This window comes from Caloenas nicobarica, chromosome 31 (assembly GCF_036013445.1).
Source record: "Caloenas nicobarica isolate bCalNic1 chromosome 31, bCalNic1.hap1, whole genome shotgun sequence".
NCBI lineage: Eukaryota > Metazoa > Chordata > Aves > Columbiformes > Columbidae > Caloenas > Caloenas nicobarica.
This window is the reverse complement of record NC_088275.1, coordinates 2,608,067-2,627,554: the sequence shown is the minus strand read 5'-3', so window position 1 is coordinate 2,627,554 and position 19,488 is coordinate 2,608,067. Positions and strand designations below refer to the sequence as shown.

At 64.8% G+C, this 19,488-nt stretch overlaps 2 protein-coding genes across 4 annotated transcripts; one reads left to right on the top strand and one right to left on the bottom strand.

The window, feature by feature from the left end:
• Positions 1 to 517: 517 nt before the first annotated feature.
• On the top strand, positions 518 to 2,989 carry BOLA1 (bolA family member 1). Of its 2 annotated transcripts, none has more exons than XM_065653764.1 (2): positions 518 to 640; positions 2,009 to 2,989. In XM_065653764.1, exons 1-2 carry the CDS (start codon positions 518 to 520, stop codon positions 2,411 to 2,413), a joined length of 528 nt encoding a protein of 175 aa, XP_065509836.1. In that variant the 3' UTR covers positions 2,414 to 2,989. The 2 variants fall into 2 exon arrangements, with proteins under 2 accessions (XP_065509836.1, XP_065509837.1); XM_065653765.1 differs by having other exon boundaries at positions 607 to 640; positions 1,986 to 2,989.
• Positions 2,990 to 5,064: 2,075 nt separating this feature from the next.
• Positions 5,065 to 17,812, bottom strand: SV2A (synaptic vesicle glycoprotein 2A). Of its 2 annotated transcripts, XM_065653756.1 has the most exons (13): positions 17,547 to 17,812; positions 16,693 to 17,427; positions 15,125 to 15,305; positions 14,548 to 14,699; positions 14,331 to 14,464; positions 13,403 to 13,492; positions 13,120 to 13,230; positions 12,943 to 13,031; positions 11,634 to 11,798; positions 11,424 to 11,557; positions 11,143 to 11,346; positions 8,181 to 8,340; positions 5,065 to 5,365 (listed from the first exon to the last, which is right to left on the bottom strand). In XM_065653756.1, the coding sequence occupies exons 2-13, from the start codon at positions 17,270 to 17,272 to the stop codon at positions 5,182 to 5,184; spliced, it is 2,184 nt and encodes a 727-aa protein (XP_065509828.1). In that variant the 5' UTR covers positions 17,273 to 17,427; positions 17,547 to 17,812; the 3' UTR covers positions 5,065 to 5,181. The 2 variants fall into 2 exon arrangements, with proteins under 2 accessions (XP_065509828.1, XP_065509829.1); XM_065653757.1 differs by lacking the exon at positions 17,547 to 17,812 and having other exon boundaries at positions 16,693 to 17,495.
• Positions 17,813 to 19,488: the final 1,676 nt, after the last annotated feature.

Here is a 19,488-nt window from a genome sequence, read left to right as displayed (position 1 = left end):
CGGGTCCGTGTGTGCAATGGGGAGGGGCGTGGAGTGTGCAGGGACACGAGTGTGCACAGGGGGGCTGTGCACAGGGACGCGAGTGTGCAAAGGGAGGTGTGCACGGGGACATGAGTGTGCACAGGGGGGCTGTGCACAGGGACGCGAGTGTGCGAAGGGACACGAGTGTGCGAAGGGAGGTGTGCACAGGGACACGAGTGTGCACAGGGACGAGTGTGCAACGAGGGGGTTTGTGCAACAGGGGTGTGCGCAGGGCCCCTGTGCTCCGGGCTGGGCTGCGCAGCGACCCGTGCACACCGGGGGGGTTCCGGGGGGGTCCCACGCGTGTCCCCGCACGGACACGCAGTCCTCACCCGCGTCCGCCGCGCGTCACGTGCAGCCAACGCCCCGCCCGGATCGGCCCCGCCGCGCCATATAAGGACATGTGGGCGGGGCGTTGGTGTCGTCATCAGCCTCCCCGCCTCGGAGCGCCGAAGGGCCGCAGCCAATCAGAGCGAGGCGGAGCTGCGGGGCGCGAATGGGGCCGCGAGGCATTGTGGGGGTTGTAGTTCCGCGGGGGTCACGTGAGGGGGCGGAGGGGGGCGGGAGGACTCCATTTCCCAGCGTGCTCAGCGGCGGAGCGGAGCGGAGCGGCGCGCGGGTGAGGGCCGGGGGGCGGGAGTGGGGTGCACCCCGGAATTGCACACGGGGGGAGTGGGGTGCAGCCCGGAATTGCACACGGGGGGTTTGGGGCGCACCCCGGAATTGCACACGGGGGGAGTGGGGTGCAGCCCGGAATTGCACACGGGGGGCTGGGGGGTGCACCCCGGAATTGCACATGGGGGGGTGGGGGTGCACCCCGGAATTGCACACGGGGGGCTGGGGGTGCAGCCCGGAATTGCACACGGGGGTTGTGGGGTGCACCCCCGCATTGAACACGGGGAGTTTGGGGTGCACCCCTGCATTGCACATGGCGGGGCGGGTTTGGGGTGCAGCCCGGAATTGCACATGGGGGGGTGGGTTTGGGGTGCACCCGTGCATTGCAGACAGGGGGGGTTGGGGTGCACCCCGGAATTGAACACGGGGGGTTTGGGGTGCACCCCCGCATGGCACGCGGGGGGGCAGGTTTGGGGTGCAGCCCTGCATTGCACGGGGGGGGACAGTCCTGCATTGCAGACCCGGGGGTTGGTTTGGGGGTGCACCCATGCATTGCAGACAGGGGGGTTGGTTTGGGGGTGCACCCGTGCATTGCAGACGGGGGGGGTTGGTTTGGGGTGCACCCATGCATTGCAGGCGGGGGGGGTTGGTTTGGGGTGCACCCATGCATTGCAGACAGGGGGGGTTGGTTTGGGGGTGCACCCGTGCATTGCAGACAGGGGGGTTGGTTTGGGGTGCACCCGTGCATTGCAGACAGGGGGGGTTGGTTTGGGGGTGCACCCGTGCATTGCAGACAGGGGGGGTTGGTTTGGGGTGCACCCGTGCATTGCAGGCGGGGGGGTTGGTTTGGGGGTGCACCCGTGCATTGCAGACGGGGGGGGTTGGTTTGGGGGTGCACCCGTGCATTGCAGACAGGGGGGGTTGGTTTGGGGTGCACCCGTGCATTGCAGACAGGGGGGGTTGGTTTGGGGGTGCACCCGTGCATTGCAGACAGGGGGGGTTGGTTTGGGGTGCACCCATGCATTGCAGACAGGGGGGTTGGTTTGGGGTGCACCCGTGCATTGCAGACGGGGGGGGGTTGGTTTGGGGTGCACCCGTGCATTGCAGACGGGGGGGTTGGTTTGGGGTGCACCCGTGCATTGCAGACAGGGGGTGTTGGTTTGGGGTGCACCCGTGCATTGCAGACAGGGGGGGTTGGTTTGGGGGTGCGATCCTGCAGAGCCCCCTCCAAACTCCCCCCCCCATCCACTGCCCAGTCCTGCCACCCCCATAGATGGGACCTGATCCTGCAGAGCGCCCCCAAGCTCATCACCCTTAGCCCCCCCATTCTCCCTCCTCCCACCCCACAGCCCCGTTTTCGTGTCCCTCGCAGCCCCCCCGGATGCGGGGTCCTGTCCTGGTCGCCACCCGCCGGGCGCTGGTAGCCATGGCCGAGGGCCCGCTGGCCCGCACCATCCGCACCAAGCTCACCGCCGCCCTCCAGCCCACGCACCTGCAGGTCCTGGACGACTCCCCCCGGCACGGGGGCCCCCCCGGCACCGAGAGCCACTTCTCGGTGGTGGTGGTGAGCGGGCGCTTCACCGGGATGTCCCCGCTGCAGCGGCACCGCCTGGTGCACGCCGCGCTGAGCGCCGAGCTGGCCGGACCCCTGCACGCCCTCGCCATCGTCGCCAGGACCCCCCAGCAGTGGGAGAGCGACCCCCGCGTCCCCCCCCGCCCGCCCTGCATGGGGGGGTCCAAGCACGAGCGGGACGCGGACGCGCCCGGGGAGCCGTGACGGGCGGTGACGCCGCGGTGGAGCGGGAATTGGGGGGGGGGGGGATATTGGGGTGACCCCCCCCCCCCACCCTGCACTGCATCCAGACACCCGCTGAACCCCACACAACCTCCCCCTGACCCCTCTGGGAGGGGCAAAAATATTGGGGTGACCCCCCCCCCCTTCCTGCATTGCACCCCCGGACCCCACACAACCTCCCCATGGCCCCTTGGGGGTGGGCAAAAATATTGGGGTGACCCCCCCCCCACCCCACATCACACCCAGACACCTCCTGACCCCACTTTAGGGGGGGGTGTCAAAAATATTGGGGTGACCCCTCCCCACCCTGCATTGTACCCCCGGCCCCCACAACCTCCCCTCAACCCCACTTTGGGGGGGAACAAAACATTGGGGTGACCCCCCCACCCAGACACCCCCTGGGTCCCACCTTGACCTCACCCCCTCCCCTCAAGCTCCCCCCCCAAATTTTGGGGGGATGTAGGGGGTGACCCCCCCCCTTTTAATTCTTAAATGGATTCACCATCTCAGGTGCACCCCAAAAATAAACGCACCCCCATGCGGGGGGGCAGCTCAGAACCAGGACTTGGATCATCCTTTTGGGGGGGGGGCGGATTTTGCATCTTTTTTCTTTTTTTTTTTTTTTTTTGCTTAATCTTACAGGTTTTTGGTTGGGTTTTTTTTTTAAGTTTAATTAATTTACAAACATCTAAAAACTACAGCACGGCACGACTGTACGGACAGAACTACGGGGGGCGGGGGGGCTCCCCAAAAGGACCAGCTACACCGAAGGGGGGGACGAGGAGGAGGAGGAGGGGATGAAGCACACGCCGCTCGATCGCTTGGGGGGGCTGCTCGTGATGCTGGGGGGCTGCCCTAATTGGGGGCTCTGCCCTAATTGGGGGGGGGCTGCCCTAATTGGGGGCTCTGCCCTAATTGGGGGGGGCGCTGCGCAAAGCGCTTTTGCATAGACCAACATTTCCCTTGTTGGGGACCCACCCGGGGGGGGGACACAGCCCCAGGACCCCCTGGACCCCAATTATTTTTTTGGCGGGGGGGGGTCGCTTTGTGCTTTGCAAACCGCTGGTGGTTTTGTGCTCTGGGATTGGGGGGAAAAAAGGGGGCGCGGGGGGGGGGGTGTGCAGGAACACCCTGTGCCCCCCCGCACCAGCACTCCTGAAAAAGAAAATCCTTTAAAAACCGAGTTAAAAACAAAAAAGGCAGTTTTGGGTGTCCCCACCCCAAAATGCAGCTGTGCCCCCCTCCTATCCAAAAAGGGGGGGGTCCAGGGGCACCCAGCCATGGGGGGGGCAGCACTGCACCCCAAAATTAGGTGAAGGTTTGGGGGTGCTGTGCTCAGCAAGAGGCTCTTCACCCCCAAATCATGTGCACCCCAAAGTGCGCCACAGACCGAGGCATCGTGCACCCCAAAAGGTCGTGCACCCCCCAAAGTGCCGTGCACCCCCCAAGGTGCCTTGCACCCCAAAAAGTTGTGCTTTAAGATGGGGTGCACCCTGAAATGCCGTGCACCCCAAGGCTGGGGTACCCCGAAGGGGTTTGCACCCCACAACACAATGCGCCGTGTACCCCAAAACGCTGAGCACCCCAACGTGCCGTGCACCCCAGAGGCTTGTGCACCCCAGATCTTTGAGCACCGCAATGTACCATGCACCCCTAAGGCTGTGCACCCCAAAGCATTGTGCACCCCTCAGGGTTGAGCACCCCAAATCTTTGAGCACCCCAATGTGCTGTACACCCCGAGGCATTGAGGACCCCCCAAAGCCTTGTGCACCCCAAAGCCTTGTGCACCCCTCAGGTTGAGCACCCCAAAGCCTTGGGCACCCCAATGTGCCGTGCACTCCAAGACATGCACCCCCTCAGGGGTGTGCACCCCAAAGTCTTGAGCACCCCAAAGCCCTGAGCACCCCTCAGGGGTGTGCACCCCAAAGTCTTGAGCACCCCAAAGCATTGTGCACCCCTCAGGGGTGTGCACCCCAAAGCCTTGTGCACCCCAAAGCATTGTGCACCCCTCAGGGGTGTGCACCCCAAAGTCTTGAGCACCCCAAAGCATTGTGCACCCCTCAGGGGTGTGCACCCCAAAGTCTTGAGCACCCCAAAGCATTGTGCACCCCTCAGGGATGTGCACCCCAAAGCCTTGTGCACCCCGAGTCACGCACCCCTCTGGGCCGAGCACCCCCAAACACCATGCACCCCAAGCCACCCGAGGCCCCGCGCCTGCCCAGCCTCTGTGCACCCCCAGGTGCCCCCCCAAACCCTCCCGGGGTGCAGATGGCCCCCGCCCCCCCCATCCTGCCAGATGGGGAAACTGAGGCACGGAGCCGTCCCCGGCCCCCCCGGCCCCGCCATGGGGCTGAGGACGGAGCCTTCATCCTCCTCCTCCTCCCCGGGTCCCGCAGCTCCGCTGGGGGGGCACAGGGCCTGTCCCCCCCCCGCCACCCTCAGCCCCCCAGGAGTGAGCAGCAATTCACAGAGGGGGTGACACCGAGAAAAGAAATGGGGGGGCAGGAGGGCTTGGGGGGTGGGGGCACAGGGTGGGTTGGGGGGGGGCACGGAGAGGGGGGGGCGCAGGAGGTTTGGGGGGGGGGGGGCGGGCCAAGTGCAAATGAAAAACAAAAAAAAAAAACCCCGAATGCTCCAAGAAAAGACGTTTCACAGTGTCTAACGAGACTAAACCCCCCGGCGAGGGGGGACGGGAGGGGAGCTGGGATTTGGGGGGGGCAAAGGGAAGGGGTTTTTTTTTGGGGGGGGGGTCACTGCAGGACCTGCCCCCGCGTCTCGGGGAGCTTGAGGGCCAGGGAGCTGCCGAGGGCCAGCGCGGCCGAGGCCAGGAGGATGGGCACCGCCTTGGTGATGCCCACGAAGGACGTGAAGATGCTGATGCCCAGCACGGCCGCCAGCTTGCACAGCGCGTTCAGGAACCCGAACGCCGTCGTCCTGGCGGGGGGACACACACGGAATTGGGGTGGGGGCGGCGGGTTCGTGCTGCGCGGCCTCGGGGGGGGACGCGAGCGCGGCGTGGGAAACGTGCGGGCAGGACGGCGCGGGTTGAATCGGCGCCCGAAACTTCGTGCCCTGCACCCAAAATCCTGTACCCTGCACCCCATGGTCTAAATCAGCACCCAAAACTTTGTGCCCTGCACCCAAAACCTTGTACTCTGCACCCCATGGTTTAAATCAGCACCCAAAACTTTGTGCCCTGCACCCGAAATTCTGCAGCCTGCACCCAAAATCCTGTGCCCTGCACCCCATGGTCTAAATCAGCACCCGAAACTTTGTGCCCTGCACCCAAAACTTTGTGCCCTGCACCCAAAGTCCTGCACCCAAAATCCTGTACCCTGCACCCAAAATCCTGTGCCCTGCACCCAAAATCCTGTACCCTGCACCCAAAATCCTGTGCCCTGCACCCCATGGTTTAAATCAGCACCCAAAACTTTGTGCCCTGCACCCAAAACTTTGCGCCCTGCACCCAAAATCCTGTACCCTGCACCCCATGGTCTAAATCAGCACCCGAAACTTCGTGCCCTGCACCCAAAATCCTGTGCCCTGCACCCAAAATCCTGTACCCTGCACCCAAAATCCTGTGCCCTGCACCCCATGGTTTAAATCAGCACCCAAAACTTTGTGCCCTGCACCCAAAACTTTGCGCCCTGCACCCAAAATCCTGTGCCCTGCACCCCATGGTCTAAATCAGCACCCGAAACTTTGTGCCCTGCACCCAAAACCTTGTACTCTGCACCCCATGGTTTAAGTCAGCACCCAAAACCTCGTGCCCTGCACCCGAAATCCTGCAGCCTGCACCCAAAATCCTGTGCCCTGCACCCAAAATCCTGTACCCTGCACCCAAAATCCTGTGCCCTGCACCCCATGGTCTAAATCAGCACCCAAAACTTTGTGCCCTGCACCCAAAACTTTGTGCCCTGCACCCAAAGTCCTGCACCCAAAATCCTGTACCCTGCACCCAAAATCCTGTGCCCTGCACCCAAAATCCTGTACCCTGCACCCAAAATCCTGTGCCCTGCCCCCCATGGTTTAAATCAGCACCCAAAACTTTGTGCCCTGCACCCAAAACTTTGTGCCCTCCACCCACATCCTGTGCCCTGCACCCCATGGTTTAAATCAGCACCCAAAACTTTGTACTCTGCACCCAAAACTTTGTACCCTGCACCCAAGATCTTGCATCCAGCACCCAAAATCTTCTACTCTGCACCCAAAATCTTGTACCCAGCACCCAAAACTTTGCACCCTGCACCCAAAATCTTGTACCCAGCAGCCAGCACCCCACACCTGGCACCCAGCACCCCAAGGCTTGTACCAGCACCCAAAACCCACCTGGCACCCCATATCTGGCACCCAGCACCCCAAACATCCCCCCCAGCACCCCAAACCTGCCCCCCAGCACCCAAACCCTCGTACCTGGCACCCCAAACATCCCCCCCAGCACCCCAAACCTGCCCCCCAGCACCCCAAATCTTGCACCCCGCACCCAAAGCTCCCCCCCAGCACCCCAAATCTCGCACCCCGCACCCAAACCCTCGTCCCTGGCACCCCAAACCTCCCCCCCAGCACCCCAAATCTTGCACCCAGCACCCAAACCTCCCCAAACCTCCCCCCCCAGCACCCCAAACTCTCGTACCTGGCACCCCCCCGGCACCCCAAATCTCGCACCCCGCACCCAAAGCTCCCCCCCCAGCACCCCAAACCCTCGTACCTGGCACCCCAAACCTGCCCCCCAGCACCCCAAATCTCGCACTCCGCACCCAAAGCTCCCCCCCAGCACCCCAAATCTCGCACCCCGCACCCAAAGCTCCCCCCCGGCACCCCAAATCTCGCACGCCGCACCCAAACCCTCGTACCTGGCACCCCAAAGCTCCCCCCCGGCACCCCAAACCTGCCCCCCAGCACCCCAAATCTTGCACCCAGCACCCAAAGCTGCCCCCCAGCACCCCAAATCTTGCACCCAGCACCCAAAGCTCCCCCCCAGCACCCCAAATCTTGCACCCCGCACCCAAACCCTCGTACCTGGCACCCCAAACATCCCCCCCAGCACCCCAAACCTGCCCCCCAGCACCCCAAATCTCGCACCCCGCACCCAAAGCTCCCCCCCCAGCACCCCAAACCCTCGTACCTGGCACCCCAAACCTGCCCCCCAGCACCCCAAATCTCGCACTCCGCACCCAAAGCTCCCCCCCAGCACCCCAAATCTCGCACCCCGCACCCAAAGCTCCCCCCCGGCACCCCAAATCTCGCACGCCGCACCCAAACCCTCGTACCTGGCACCCCAAAGCTCCCCCCCGGCACCCCAAACCTGCCCCCCAGCACCCCAAATCTTGCACCCAGCACCCAAAGCTGCCCCCCAGCACCCCAAATCTTGCACCCAGCACCCAAAGCTCCCCCCCAGCACCCCAAATCTTGCACCCCGCACCCAAACCCTCGTACCTGGCACCCCAAACATCCCCCCCAGCACCCCAAACCTGCCCCCCAGCACCCCAAACCTCCCCCCCAGCACCCCAAATCTCGCACCCAGCACCCAAACCTCCCCAAACCTCCCCCCCCAGCACCCCAAACTCTCGTACCTGGCACCCCAAAGCTCCCCCGGGCACCCCAAATCTCACACCCCGCACCCAAAGCTCCCCCCAGCACCCCAAATCTTGCACCCCGCACCCAAAGCTCCCCCCCAGCACCCCAAACCTGCCCCCCAGCACCCCAAATCTCGCACCCCGCACCCAAAGCTGCCCCGCAGCCCCGGCACCTCTTGTCGGAGGGGTAGAGCTCCACGGTGAGCACGTCGAGCGCGTTCCAGGAGGCGATGCTGACCCCCCCGAAGAGGCAGAGCAGCGCGATCATGGCCGACTCGCTGTTCCCGAACGAGAGGAAGAAGCAGCTGACGCAGGACATGACGCTGGAACCGGCTGCGGGGGACACGGGGCCACGTCAGGGCCGGGGCTGCCGGGGGCGCCGAGGCAGCGCCGCGGGGAGGAGGTTCTTGGGGACACGGTTGAGAGGTGGGCTTGGCGGGGTTGGGTCAGCCGTTGGACTTGATGAGCTGGAGGGGTTTGTCCAACCGAGACGGGTCTGTGGTTCTGTGATCGCGGAAGGGTTTGGGCTGGGAGGGACTTTCAAGGAGCAGCTGGTCATGGGCAGGGACATCCGACCAGAACAGGGACATCCAAACTGATCGGGGACATCCGACCAGACCAGGGACATCCAAACTGATCAGGGACATCCGACCAGACCAGGGACATCCGACCAGACCAGGGACATCCGACCAGACCAGGGACATCCAAACTGATCGGGGACATCCAACCAGACCAGGGACATCCGACCAGACCAGGGACATCCAAACTGATCGGGGACATCCGACCAGAACAGGGACATCCGACCAGACCAGGGACATCCAAACTGATCAGGGACATCCAACCAGACCAGGGACATCCGACCAGACCAGGGACATCCAAACTGATCAGGGACATCCGACCAGATCAGGGACATCCGACCAGACCAGGGACATCCAAACTGATCAGGGACATCCGACCAGACCAGGGACATCCAAACTGATCAGGGACATCCGACCAGACCAGGGACATCCAAACTGATCAGGGACATCCAACCAGACCAGGGACATCCGACCAGACCAGGGACATCCAAACTGATCAGGGACATCCCCGCCAGATCAGGGACATCCGACCAGAACAGGGACATCCAAACTGATCGGGGACATCTGACCAGACCAGGGACATCCGACCAGACCAGGGACATCCAAACTGATCAGGGACATCCGACCAGACCAGGGACATCCGACCAGAACAGGGACATCCAAACTGATCGGGGACATCCGACCAGACCAGGGACATCCGACCAGATCAGGGACATCCAAACTGATCGGGGACATCCGACCAGACCAGGGACATCCCCACCAGACCAGGGACATCCAAACTGATCGGGGACATCCAACCAGACCAGGGACATCCGACCAGACCAGGGACATCCAAACTGATCAGGGACATCTGACCAGACCAGGGACATCCGACCAGAACAGGGACATCCAAACTGATCAGGGACATCCAACCAGACCAGGGACATCCAAACTGATCAGGGACATCCAACCAGACCAGGGACATCCAAACTGATCGGGGACATCCAACCAGACCAGGGACATCCAACCAGACCAGGGACATCCAAACTGATCGGGGACATCCAACCAGACCAGGGACATCCCCACCAGACCAGGGACATCCAAACTGATCGGGGACATCCAACCAGACCAGGGACATCCAACCAGACCAGGGATATCCAAACTGATCGGGGACATCCAAACTGATCGGGGACATCCGACCAGACCAGGGACATCCAACCAGACCAGGGACATCCAAACTGATTGGGGACATCCGACCAGAACAGGGACATCCGACCAGACCAGGGACATCCAAACTGATCAGGGACATCCGACCAGAACAGGGACATCCAAACTGATCGGGGACATCCAACCAGACCAGGGACATCCGACCAGACCAGGGACATCCGACCAGACCAGGGACATCCAAACTGATCAGGGACATCCAACCAGACCAGGGACATCCGACCAGACCAGGGACATCCGACCAGAACAGGGACATCCAAACTGATCGGGGACATCCGACCAGACCAGGGACATCTGACCAGATCAGGGACATCCAAACTGATCGGGGACATCCGACCAGACCAGGGACATCTGACCAGATCAGGGACATCCAAACTGATCGGGGACATCCGACCAGACCAGGGACATCCGACCAGAACAGGGACATCCAAACTGATCGGGGACATCCGACCAGACCAGGGACATCCAAACTGATCGGGGACATCCAACCAGACCAGGGACATCCGACCAGACCAGGGACATCCGACCAGACCAGGGACATCCAAACTGATCGGGGACATCCGACCAGACCAGGGACATCCGACCAGAACAGGGACATCCGACCAGAACAGGGACATCCAAACTGATCGGGGACATCCAACCAGAACAGGGACATCCAAACTGATCGGGGACATCCGACCAGACCAGGGACATCCGACCAGAACAGGGACATCCAAACTGATCAGGGACATCCGACCAGAACAGGGACATCCAAACTGATCGGGGACATCCGACCAGAACAGGGACATCCCCGCCAGATCAGGGACATCCAACCAGATCAGGGACATCTCCAACCAGACCAGGTCACTCAGAGCCACATCCTCGGATGTTGTCATGATAAATGGAAGTTGAGGTTGGAAATTTGGGAGAATTTCTCCCCAAAGGGCTGTGGGCGTTGGAACAGGCTGCCCAGGGCAGTGCTGGAGTCACCGTCCCTGGAGGGGTTTAAATACCCAGAGATGAGGTTCTCGGGGACACGGGGCAGTGCCGGGGGTGCATCAACGCTTGGACTCCGTGATCTGGAGGGTGTTTTCCCACCAAAATTGTGATTCTATGATCATGGAAGGGTTTAGTTTGGGAGGGACCTTCAAAGCCCATCTAATCCTGAGCAGAGACATCTCCTTCAACTTGGCCACCCAATCTGGGTGAAGACGTCCCTGCTCATGGACTAGATGAGCTTCGAAGGTCCCTCCCAACCCAAACCCTTCTACGATCCCACGATCTCCAACCCAAGCACGCTCCCCCATGGAACCTCATCCAAGCCGAGCATCCCACCGCCTCCCCGGCCAGCCCGGTCCCGGCGCCTCCCACCCACCCAGCATGCGCAGGCGGCCGATCTTGTCCATGAGGAGCGCGGAGACGATGTTCCCGGGGAGGACGGCCAAGGTCCCCAGGAAGCTGACGAAGTAGATCATGTAGGCGTTGTTGTTGTCGCTGAAGTCCAGCTGACAACCCTCCTTGTTGTGCAGGAACGTGCTGTTCACCACCCGGCTGTTGATGAACTTGTACTCGAAGAGATCTGGGGGGACCAAGAGCGGGTTCGGTGGGGTCACCCCCATCTCTGTCACCCCCCGCTCGGGGACCCCCCCACCCCACCTGTGTTGTAGAAGACGGTGGAGATGAAGGTGCAGTTCTTGAAGAAGGTGTTGCTGGAGGTGATGTCCTCGAAGTAACACTCCTCGAAGAGCGAGTCCTCGAACGTCACCGACTTCATCTTCAGCCCGATGAACCTTGGGGGCGGCAGGGAAGGGACCCGTCACCTCCGCACGCGTGACGAGCCGCGGGCCCCCCCGGGCGGACACGCACTTGTCGTTGAAGTACTCGCCGCCCTGGTGGATCTGGTTCTCCAGGGTGAAGTTGAAGGTGAAGTGCCGGACCTTCTCGCGGGTGAAGAGCTTGGTGCGCGACGCGTACTCGATGTTCTGCAGGTGCTTGATCATGTCCGGGAACCAAACCGTCAGCCCGTAGTAGCTGCGGGGGACAGGTGAGCCCGGCACCGCCACGCCAGTCCGTCCCAGTGCCACCAGTCCGTCCCAGTGCCACCAGTCCTCTCCCAGTGCCGCCAGTCCATCCCAGTGCCACCAGTCCGTCCCAGTGCCACCAGTCCGTCCCAGTCCCACCAGTCCCGTCCCACTGCTGCCAGTCCTCTCCCAGTGCCACCAGTTCATCCCAGTGCTGCCAGTCCGTCCCAGTGCCACCAGTCCATCCCAGTCCCACCAGTCTGTCCCAGTGCCACCAGTCCGTCCCAGTGCCACCAGACCTCTCCCAGTGCCACCAGTCCCATCCCAGTGCCACCAGTCCTGTCCCAGTGCCACCAGTCTGTCCCAGTGCTGCCAGTCCTCTCCCAGTGCCACCAGTCTGTCCCAGTCTCACCAGTCCTCTCCCAGTGCCACCAGTTCATCCCAGTGCTGCCAGTCCCGTCCCAGTGCCACCAGTCCTGTCCCACTGCTGCCAGTCCTCTCCCAGTGCCACCAGTCCGTCCCAGTCCCACCAGTCCCGTCCCAGTGCCACCAGTCCATCCCAGTGCCACCAGTCCCGTCCCAGTGCCACCAGTCCTCTCCCAGTGCCACCAGTCCGTCCCAGTCTCACCAGTCCCGTCCCAGTGCCACCAGTCCATCCCAGTGCCACCAGTCCTCTCCCAGTGCCACCAGTCTGTCCCAGTCCCACCAGTCCTGTCCCAGTGCTGCCAGTCCCGTCCCAGTGCCACCAGTCCTCTCCCAGTGCCACCAGTTCATCCCAGTGCTGCCAGTCCTGTCCCAGTGCCGCCAGTCCTGTCCCAGTGCCATCAGCTCATCCCAGTGCTGCCAGTCCATCCCAGTGCCACCAGTCCGTCCCAGTGCCACCAGTCCTCTCCCAGTGCCACCAGTTCACCCCAGTGCTGCCAGTCCTGTCCCAGTGCCATCAGCTCATCCCAGTGCCACCAGTCCATCCCAGTGCTGCCAGTCCTCTCCCAGTGCCACCAGTTCATCCCAGTGCCACCAGTCCATCCCAGTGCTGCCAGTCCCCTCCCAGTTCTATCCCAGTGCTGCCAGTCCCATCCCATCCCAGTGTTCCCAGTTCCCTCCCAGCACTCCCAGTGCCCTCGCAGCCCCGCCGGGTGTCCCCGCGGTGCCACCTGAAGGACATGGTGAACCACACGGCCATCATCATCAGCGTCACCCGCCGGAACTCGGGCGCGAAGCACTGCTGGAAGTTGCTCCACACCTGCACGGCGGGGACACGAGAGGTGACGAGGGGACACGGGGGGTGACGAGGGGACACGGGGACACCCCGGGGCGCGGTCCGTCCCCACCTGCTGCGAGAGGTTGAGGACGCGGACGAGCCAGCGCCGGTACCACGTCCCCGTGTCCGACTGGATCTCGATCAGCTCGTCCTCCCGCTTGATGGTCTTGATGTGGGTGACCTGCGGGGCCACGGGGTGGGGACACCAGTCTGGGGACACTGGGGTGCGCCAGCCTCAGCCGAGGGTCCCAGGTGGGCCCCATCCCCGCCCCGTGCCTCAGTTTCCCCCCGGCTCCCGCGGGAGCCCAGCCCCGGCATTGTGTGTCCCCAGCCCCGGGCTGGGGGGTCCTTACCGAGAAGACCCTCTCGGGGTGGCCCTTGGCCCTCATGTTGGTGTCGTGGACCTGCTTCAGCACCATCCAGGCCTCATCGTGTTTGCCGTTCTGCAAGGGACACCCTGGGCTCACCCCACGTCCCCCCACCCACCCGGGGTCCCACCACCCGCCTGGGGTCCCTGCCCGGGTGCCCCCACCTCCATCAACTGCTCAGGGTCCCACCAACCACTTGCTGGTCCCCAGTTGGGTCCCCGCGTCCCCATCACCCCCTCGCTGGTCCCCAGTTGGGTCCCCGTGTCCCCATCACCCCCTCGCTGGTCCCCAGTTGGGTCCCCGCGTCCCCATCACCCAGTTGGGTCCCCACGTCCCCATCACCCCCTTGCTGGTCCCCAGTTGGGTCCCTGCGTCCCCATCACCCCCTCGCTGGTCCCCAGTTGGGTCCCCGTGTCCCCATCACCCCCTCGCTGGTCCCCAGTTGGGTCCCCGCGTCCCCATCACCCAGTTGGGTCCCCACGTCCCCATCACCCCCTTGCTGGTCCCCAGTTGGGTCCCTGCGTCCCCATCACCCCCTCGCTGGTCCCCAGTTGGGTCCCTGCGTCCCCATCACCCCCTCGCTGGTCCCCAGTTGGGTCCCCGCGTCCCCATCACCCAGTTGGGTCCCCACGTCCCCATCACCCCCTTGCTGGTCCCCAGTTGGGTCCCCGCGTCCCCATCACCCAGTTGGGTCCCCACGTCCCCATCACCCAGTTGGGTCCCCGCGTCCCCATCACCCCCTCGCTGGTCCCCAGTTGGGTCCCTGCGTCCCCATCACCCCCTTGCTGGTCCCCAGTTGGGCGCCCCCATCTCCACCGCCCTCTCAGGCCCCCTGCCCACCTCCCCGCCACCCAGCTGCGGAGGGTCCGTCCTCACACGCCCCCCCCAGGATGGGTCCCCCGGGTCCCCTCACCTCCAGGTAGAAGCGGGGGCTCTCGGGCATGGTGCTGAGCGCCCCGATGGCGAACACCGAGGGGAAGGCGCAGACCAGCACGAACACCCGCCAGCTGTGGAACTGGTACGCGGAGCCCATCTGGAAACTCCACCCTGCGGAGAACGGGACGTGTCGGGGGTGCTCCTGAGCCCCCCCCGAACTCGTGGCACCCTCCGGGACCCGGGGCCGTCCTTACCGTAGTGGGGGATGATGGCCCAGGCCATGGCCGAGGCGTAGATGCCCCCGATCATCCAGAACATGCAGAGCCAGCTCAGGTGCTCCCCCCGCTTCTCCTGCGCCAGGAACTCCGAGAAGTAGGAGAAGACGATGGGGATGGAGCCACCGATGCTGGGGGGGGACAGAACGGTGTCACCCCCTGCCGCACCACCGCAAATGGGGAGTTTTGGGGTACCCGGACACCTGGGACCCCGCTGGGGTGCGTTGTTCCCCCCTTAGCCACACCAAGTAGAAGACGATGGGGATGGAGCCACTGATGCTGGGGGGGACAGAACGGTGTCACCCCCCACCCCGCCACCACAACTGGGGGCGTTCAGGCTGCCCGGGTCCCCTCGGGGTGCTCGGGGTCCCCTGGGGGTGCTGTCCCCCCCTTACCCGCTCCAAGAAGTAGGAGAGGACGATGGGGATGGAGCCACCAATGCTTTGGGGGACAGAACGGTGTCACCCCCCCACCGCCACCGCAAACGGGGGGGTTTCAGGACGCCCAGGTCCCCTGGGGGTGCTGCGGGTCCCCTGGGGGTGCTGTCCCCCCTTACCCCACACCCGAGAGGAGGCGGCAGAAGAGGAAGGTGCCGTAGCCCTGCACGAAGGAGGAGAAGAAGGCGAAGACGCTGTTGACGGAGAGGGAGATGAGGAGGCACTGCCTTCGGCCCAGCCGGTCCGCCAGCCCGCCCCACACGAAGGCGCCCACCATCATGCCCAGGTACACGATGAGCCCTGGGGACAAGGGGGGGGACACAGGGGGACATGAGTCCTGGGGGACACAGGGAAGAGCAGCCTGAGTCACCCCACGGAGGGTGACAGTGATCGGTGCTGGGGGCCCCCACATATGAATGGGGGGCGGAGGGGATATGGGGGGGACAGAGATGTCCCCATCCTGCGCCACCATCCTGCCCAGGTACACGATGAGCCCTGGGGACAAGGGGGGGGACACAGGGGGACATGAGTCCTGGGGGACACAGGGAAGAGCAGCCTGAGTCACCCCACGGAGGTGCTGACCATCAGGGCTGAGGACCCCCAGGACTGAGCCCCATGTATGAATGGGGCGGGGACGCCCACCTGGGTCAGCCCCCTGATTTATTTGGGTACCACAGGATGGGGGGGCACCCAGGATCCCCCACTCCTGCCCCGTGTTTGCCAGGTCTCAGGGAAGGGGGGGCCACCTGCGACGGGGGGGTCACGCCGCAGCGCGGCCGGCGCTGCCGCCCGCAGCCCCCCCAGGGATCGCGCTCAGCGTCCCCTTAGCAGCAGCGCGCAGGAGGGCCGGGGGCTCCGCGCGGCCCCCCCGCCGTGCGGCTGCAGCCGGATCAGCCGGGGGGGCTGCGGGGCCGGGGGGGCCGTGAGGCACAGCCCGACCGCGCAGCCGTCCTCACCCTCCGGCCCCCCACTGACCGTGTGCCTGGGGGGTTCCGTCTCCTCCCGCCCCCCCCATCTCCCGCTGCATCTCTGTGCCCCCCCATATCCTCATGGCCCCCCCAGATCTCCTCGTGTCCCTCCCACAGCTCGTGGTGTCCCCCCCAGAGCCCGGGTCCCCCCGTGCCCCCCTGGATTGTGCCCCCCGTGTCCCCCCACATCTCCCGTGTCCCCCCACTCCTCTCCGTGTCCCCAACACCCACATCTCCCCACGTCCCCCCAGACCCTCTGTGACCCCTGATCTGTGATCTCCCCGAGTCCCCCACGTCCCTCTATGTCCTCTCACATCCCCACAGGTCCCAGGGCCCCCCCTGTTCATCTCTCCCCACATCTCCCCATGTCCCCCTGTCCCTCCTGTGTCCCTCTCTGTCCCCCATCTGCTCGTGCCACCCCACATCCCCTGTACCCTCTGTGTCCCTTCAGTTCCCCATGTCCCCCCACATCCCCTATATCCCCCCACGTCCCCATCTGCTCATGTCCCCCATGTCCCCCCACGTCCCCATCTGCTCATGTCCCCCACGTCCCCATCTGCTTGCCTCTTCTCACGTCTTCCTGTCCCTCACATCCCCCCATAGCCCCTACGTCCCCCCGTATCCCCATCTCCTTGCATCCACGTGCCCCATCTCGCCCCACATCCCCCAAGTCCCTCCGTCCCCCTGTCCGTCCCGCTGTCCCCCCGTCCCCTCCTCACCCAGCATGCCCTTGTTGGAGTCGGAGAGGCACATGTCCTTCTCGGCGCTGGGCAGGACGAAGCCCACCACGAACACCTCCACGCCGTCGGCCATGAGGGCCAGTCCCAGGACGAAGTAGAGGGTCCACTGGAAGCGGCCGTGGCCGCACTCCTGCAGGATGAGCTCGTACTGCTGCGCCAGCTCCTCCTTGTCCTTGCGCCGCTGGCCCTCGCTGTCATCGAAGGCGCCGGCGGCCGGCTGGGCTCCCAGCCGCTCCCCGCTTTTCAGCGAGTCGTGCCGGGGGATGCCCTGGTACTCGCCCTCGTAGATCTCGTCCTCCTCGTCGTGACCCTCGGTGGCGTCGCTGGACGCCCCCTCCTCTTCGTTGGCCCCCTCGCCGCCCCGGTAGTAGCCGTCCTGGGGCGCGTAATCGTCATCGTCCTCCTCTTCCTCGAAGCGGGAGTAGGAGCGCTTGGTGTACTCGTCCTGCACGCGGTCCATGCCCTTGCTCACCTTCTTGGCCGCGTGTTTCTTCACCTCCTTGGCGATGTCCTTGGCGCCCCGGATGAACGCCGTCCGGTCTCGGAAGCTCTCGTCCATGGTGCCGGTGGGACGGGCCGGGACGCCGGGATGGAGACGGGGGGGTCTCTGCGTCGGGGGCTGCGCCCTCACGCCCGGGGACCGCGGTGGGATGCGGAAAGACGGGTGACGGCACTACCCATCCAGCTGGGAGGGGACACCGGGGGACCCCAGACCTGAGGAGCCCAGACACAAGCGGGGGCTGGTTTAGGGTGGGAACAGCCTCGCACAGCCGTGGTGTTCGGTCACCTCCCTCTGTCCCCTTTTGCCAGCTGCTGGTTGAACCAAAACCCACCGGTACTTCCCGAATCGATAAGCCGGCAGGAGACGGGAGTGCGGTAGCTGCGGGATCAGTGCGGCGAGAGGAAGGAAGGATTGGCGTGGACAAACAGGACGGGGGGTGTCCCTTGTGTCCCCTGCCACTGCAAGGCCACCTGCCCCATCTGCCCCCCCAGGGACCCCAGTGGACAGGGAGGGGTCTGAGCCCAGAGCTCTGCGGTGCCCCCCAAATCGGCCCCACGGCGGGGATCCCCGCAGTGAGGGGTCCCAGAGGGAGCAGGAGGGTCCCGCAGCCCCTCTGTCCCCCACCCGTCCGTAGGCCAGAGCCCCCCAGGCCCAAGGACCCCGCCGTCCCCACCCGCCCCATTGCGGGAAAAGGCCCCGCCGGCCTCTCAATGGGGCTGGGAAGGTGCGGCCGGCCGAGGACCAATGAGCTCCAGGGGGCGTGGCCACCAACCACCATCAATGGGGCTGTAGAGGCGCGGCCCAGCTGTTCAGCCAATGAGCTCCGAGGGGGGCGTGGCCACGCGGCTGCATTGCCCCGGGCAGCGGGGGTGGCGGCGCGGGGGGACGGAGCCTGGGGACCCCGGGGACACCGCCAGGGGGGTCAGCTGACCCCAGCGGGCCACAGGGTGACCCCAAGGGTGGCAGGTCCCCGGTGACAGCACGGGCCAGGGGACACCCCTGCCCGTCGCCAGCAGGAGGGGGGACGCGGCCCAGCGCCCCTGGGCTGCAGCCAGAATCGGGCCCTTCCATGGCTGTCCCCACAAGGGACAGAGGACAAGGGAGCGGGGGGGACATCAGGGGACGTCACTGTCCCTGCGCCATCTGCCCAGGATTGCAAGTCACCACCAAAAACTAGGCCTGGACCAAAACCCCCCAGATTTCCTGGGAACCCGTGGGATTGAGCAGCAGCAGCACTGGAGGGACAGCGAGGGGACAGCGAGGGGACCGTCCCCCGCCAAGGTCACCAGGGTCCCCAGAACCCCCCAGGGCGGCCGCAGCGCTGGGTGTTGGTGCCCCAGGTTCAGGGGGGCAGGTGGGGTTGGGGGTCTCTGGGGGGTGGCATCTCCCTGTCCCCACACATCCCGCATCCCCCGCTCCACAGGCTGCCAAGGGCGCGCGGTGTCCCCCCCCAGGCCTCGCAGAGCCCAGCGCAGCTCGTGACCGGGATGGACACACAGCCGCCCAGCCCGGGCCCTGCCGGCCCAGCCGCGGGGGCTGGCGTGACCCCCCCAAAACACTATTTTTATCTCTGCCGAGGAGGCAGGAATCGAGCCGCGGGGACGGGGACGCAGCCGGCACCGCGTCCCCCCTCCCCGAGCGAGGGGACGGGGAAGCTAAAATTAGCCTTTCCAAAATAGCCGGGGCTGGCGGCAGCGCTCCCGGGGGGGACACCCCACAGTGGCTGCGCAGCCGGCGGGGACCCAGGGACGCTGCTGCGGCACAACGCGACCCCCCCAATTTCTTCATTAAGCTCTTAAGGTGCTTTTAAGCAGCGTAAAAAATCACCAATACGCCCCCAGCCCTGTGCCCACCCAGGGGACACCCCGGTCCCCTCCTCGGGTGGAACCCGGTGCCACCCGCCGCCCCTGGAAGGAGCCGATTCACGGCCAAGGTCATTTGGCTCCAGCCAGGCCGGCAGCTCCTTGCGGTGCCTCCCGAGGCGGCCGGGACACCGCTACACGGCCCGGGACGTATAGAGAAGCGGGAGAAGGGACAGGGGAGCGGCCAGAGGCCGAATATCCGCTGAGGATGAGGATGGGGAGCAAGGTCACGGGCGGGCTGGGTGACGGCGACGCTGCCCCAAACGAGCCGGGGAGCCTGGAGCGCCAGACGCTTTGGCCATCAGAGCTTTGCGTTCACCAGCCAGCCAGAAATCACGGATAGACGGAGGCACCTTATACGCAAGAGCCGGGGGTGGGGGGGGGGGTCCCGAAAAATGCTGTTCTGGTGGC

Bases quoted from the DNA above. Each gene is read 5' to 3' on its own strand.
- SV2A (XM_065653756.1), bottom strand. From the start codon at position 17,272: ATGGACGAGAGCTTCCGAGACCGGACGGCGTTCATCCGGGGCGCCAAG. The intron at 14,465-14,547 runs GTAAGGACGGCC...CGTTCTCCGCAG, and splicing joins GGCCATCATCCCCCACTACG to GGTGGAGTTTCCAGATGGGC. The intron at 11,558-11,633 runs GTGCGTGTCCGC...GCCGCCCCCAAG, and splicing joins GGCGAGTACTTCAACGACAA to GTTCATCGGGCTGAAGATGA.
- BOLA1 (XM_065653764.1), top strand. From the start codon at position 518: ATGGGGCCGCGAGGCATTGTGGGGGTTGTAGTTCCGCGGGGGTCACGT. The intron at 641-2,008 runs GTGAGGGCCGGG...TGTCCCTCGCAG, and splicing joins CGGAGCGGAGCGGCGCGCGG to CCCCCCCGGATGCGGGGTCC.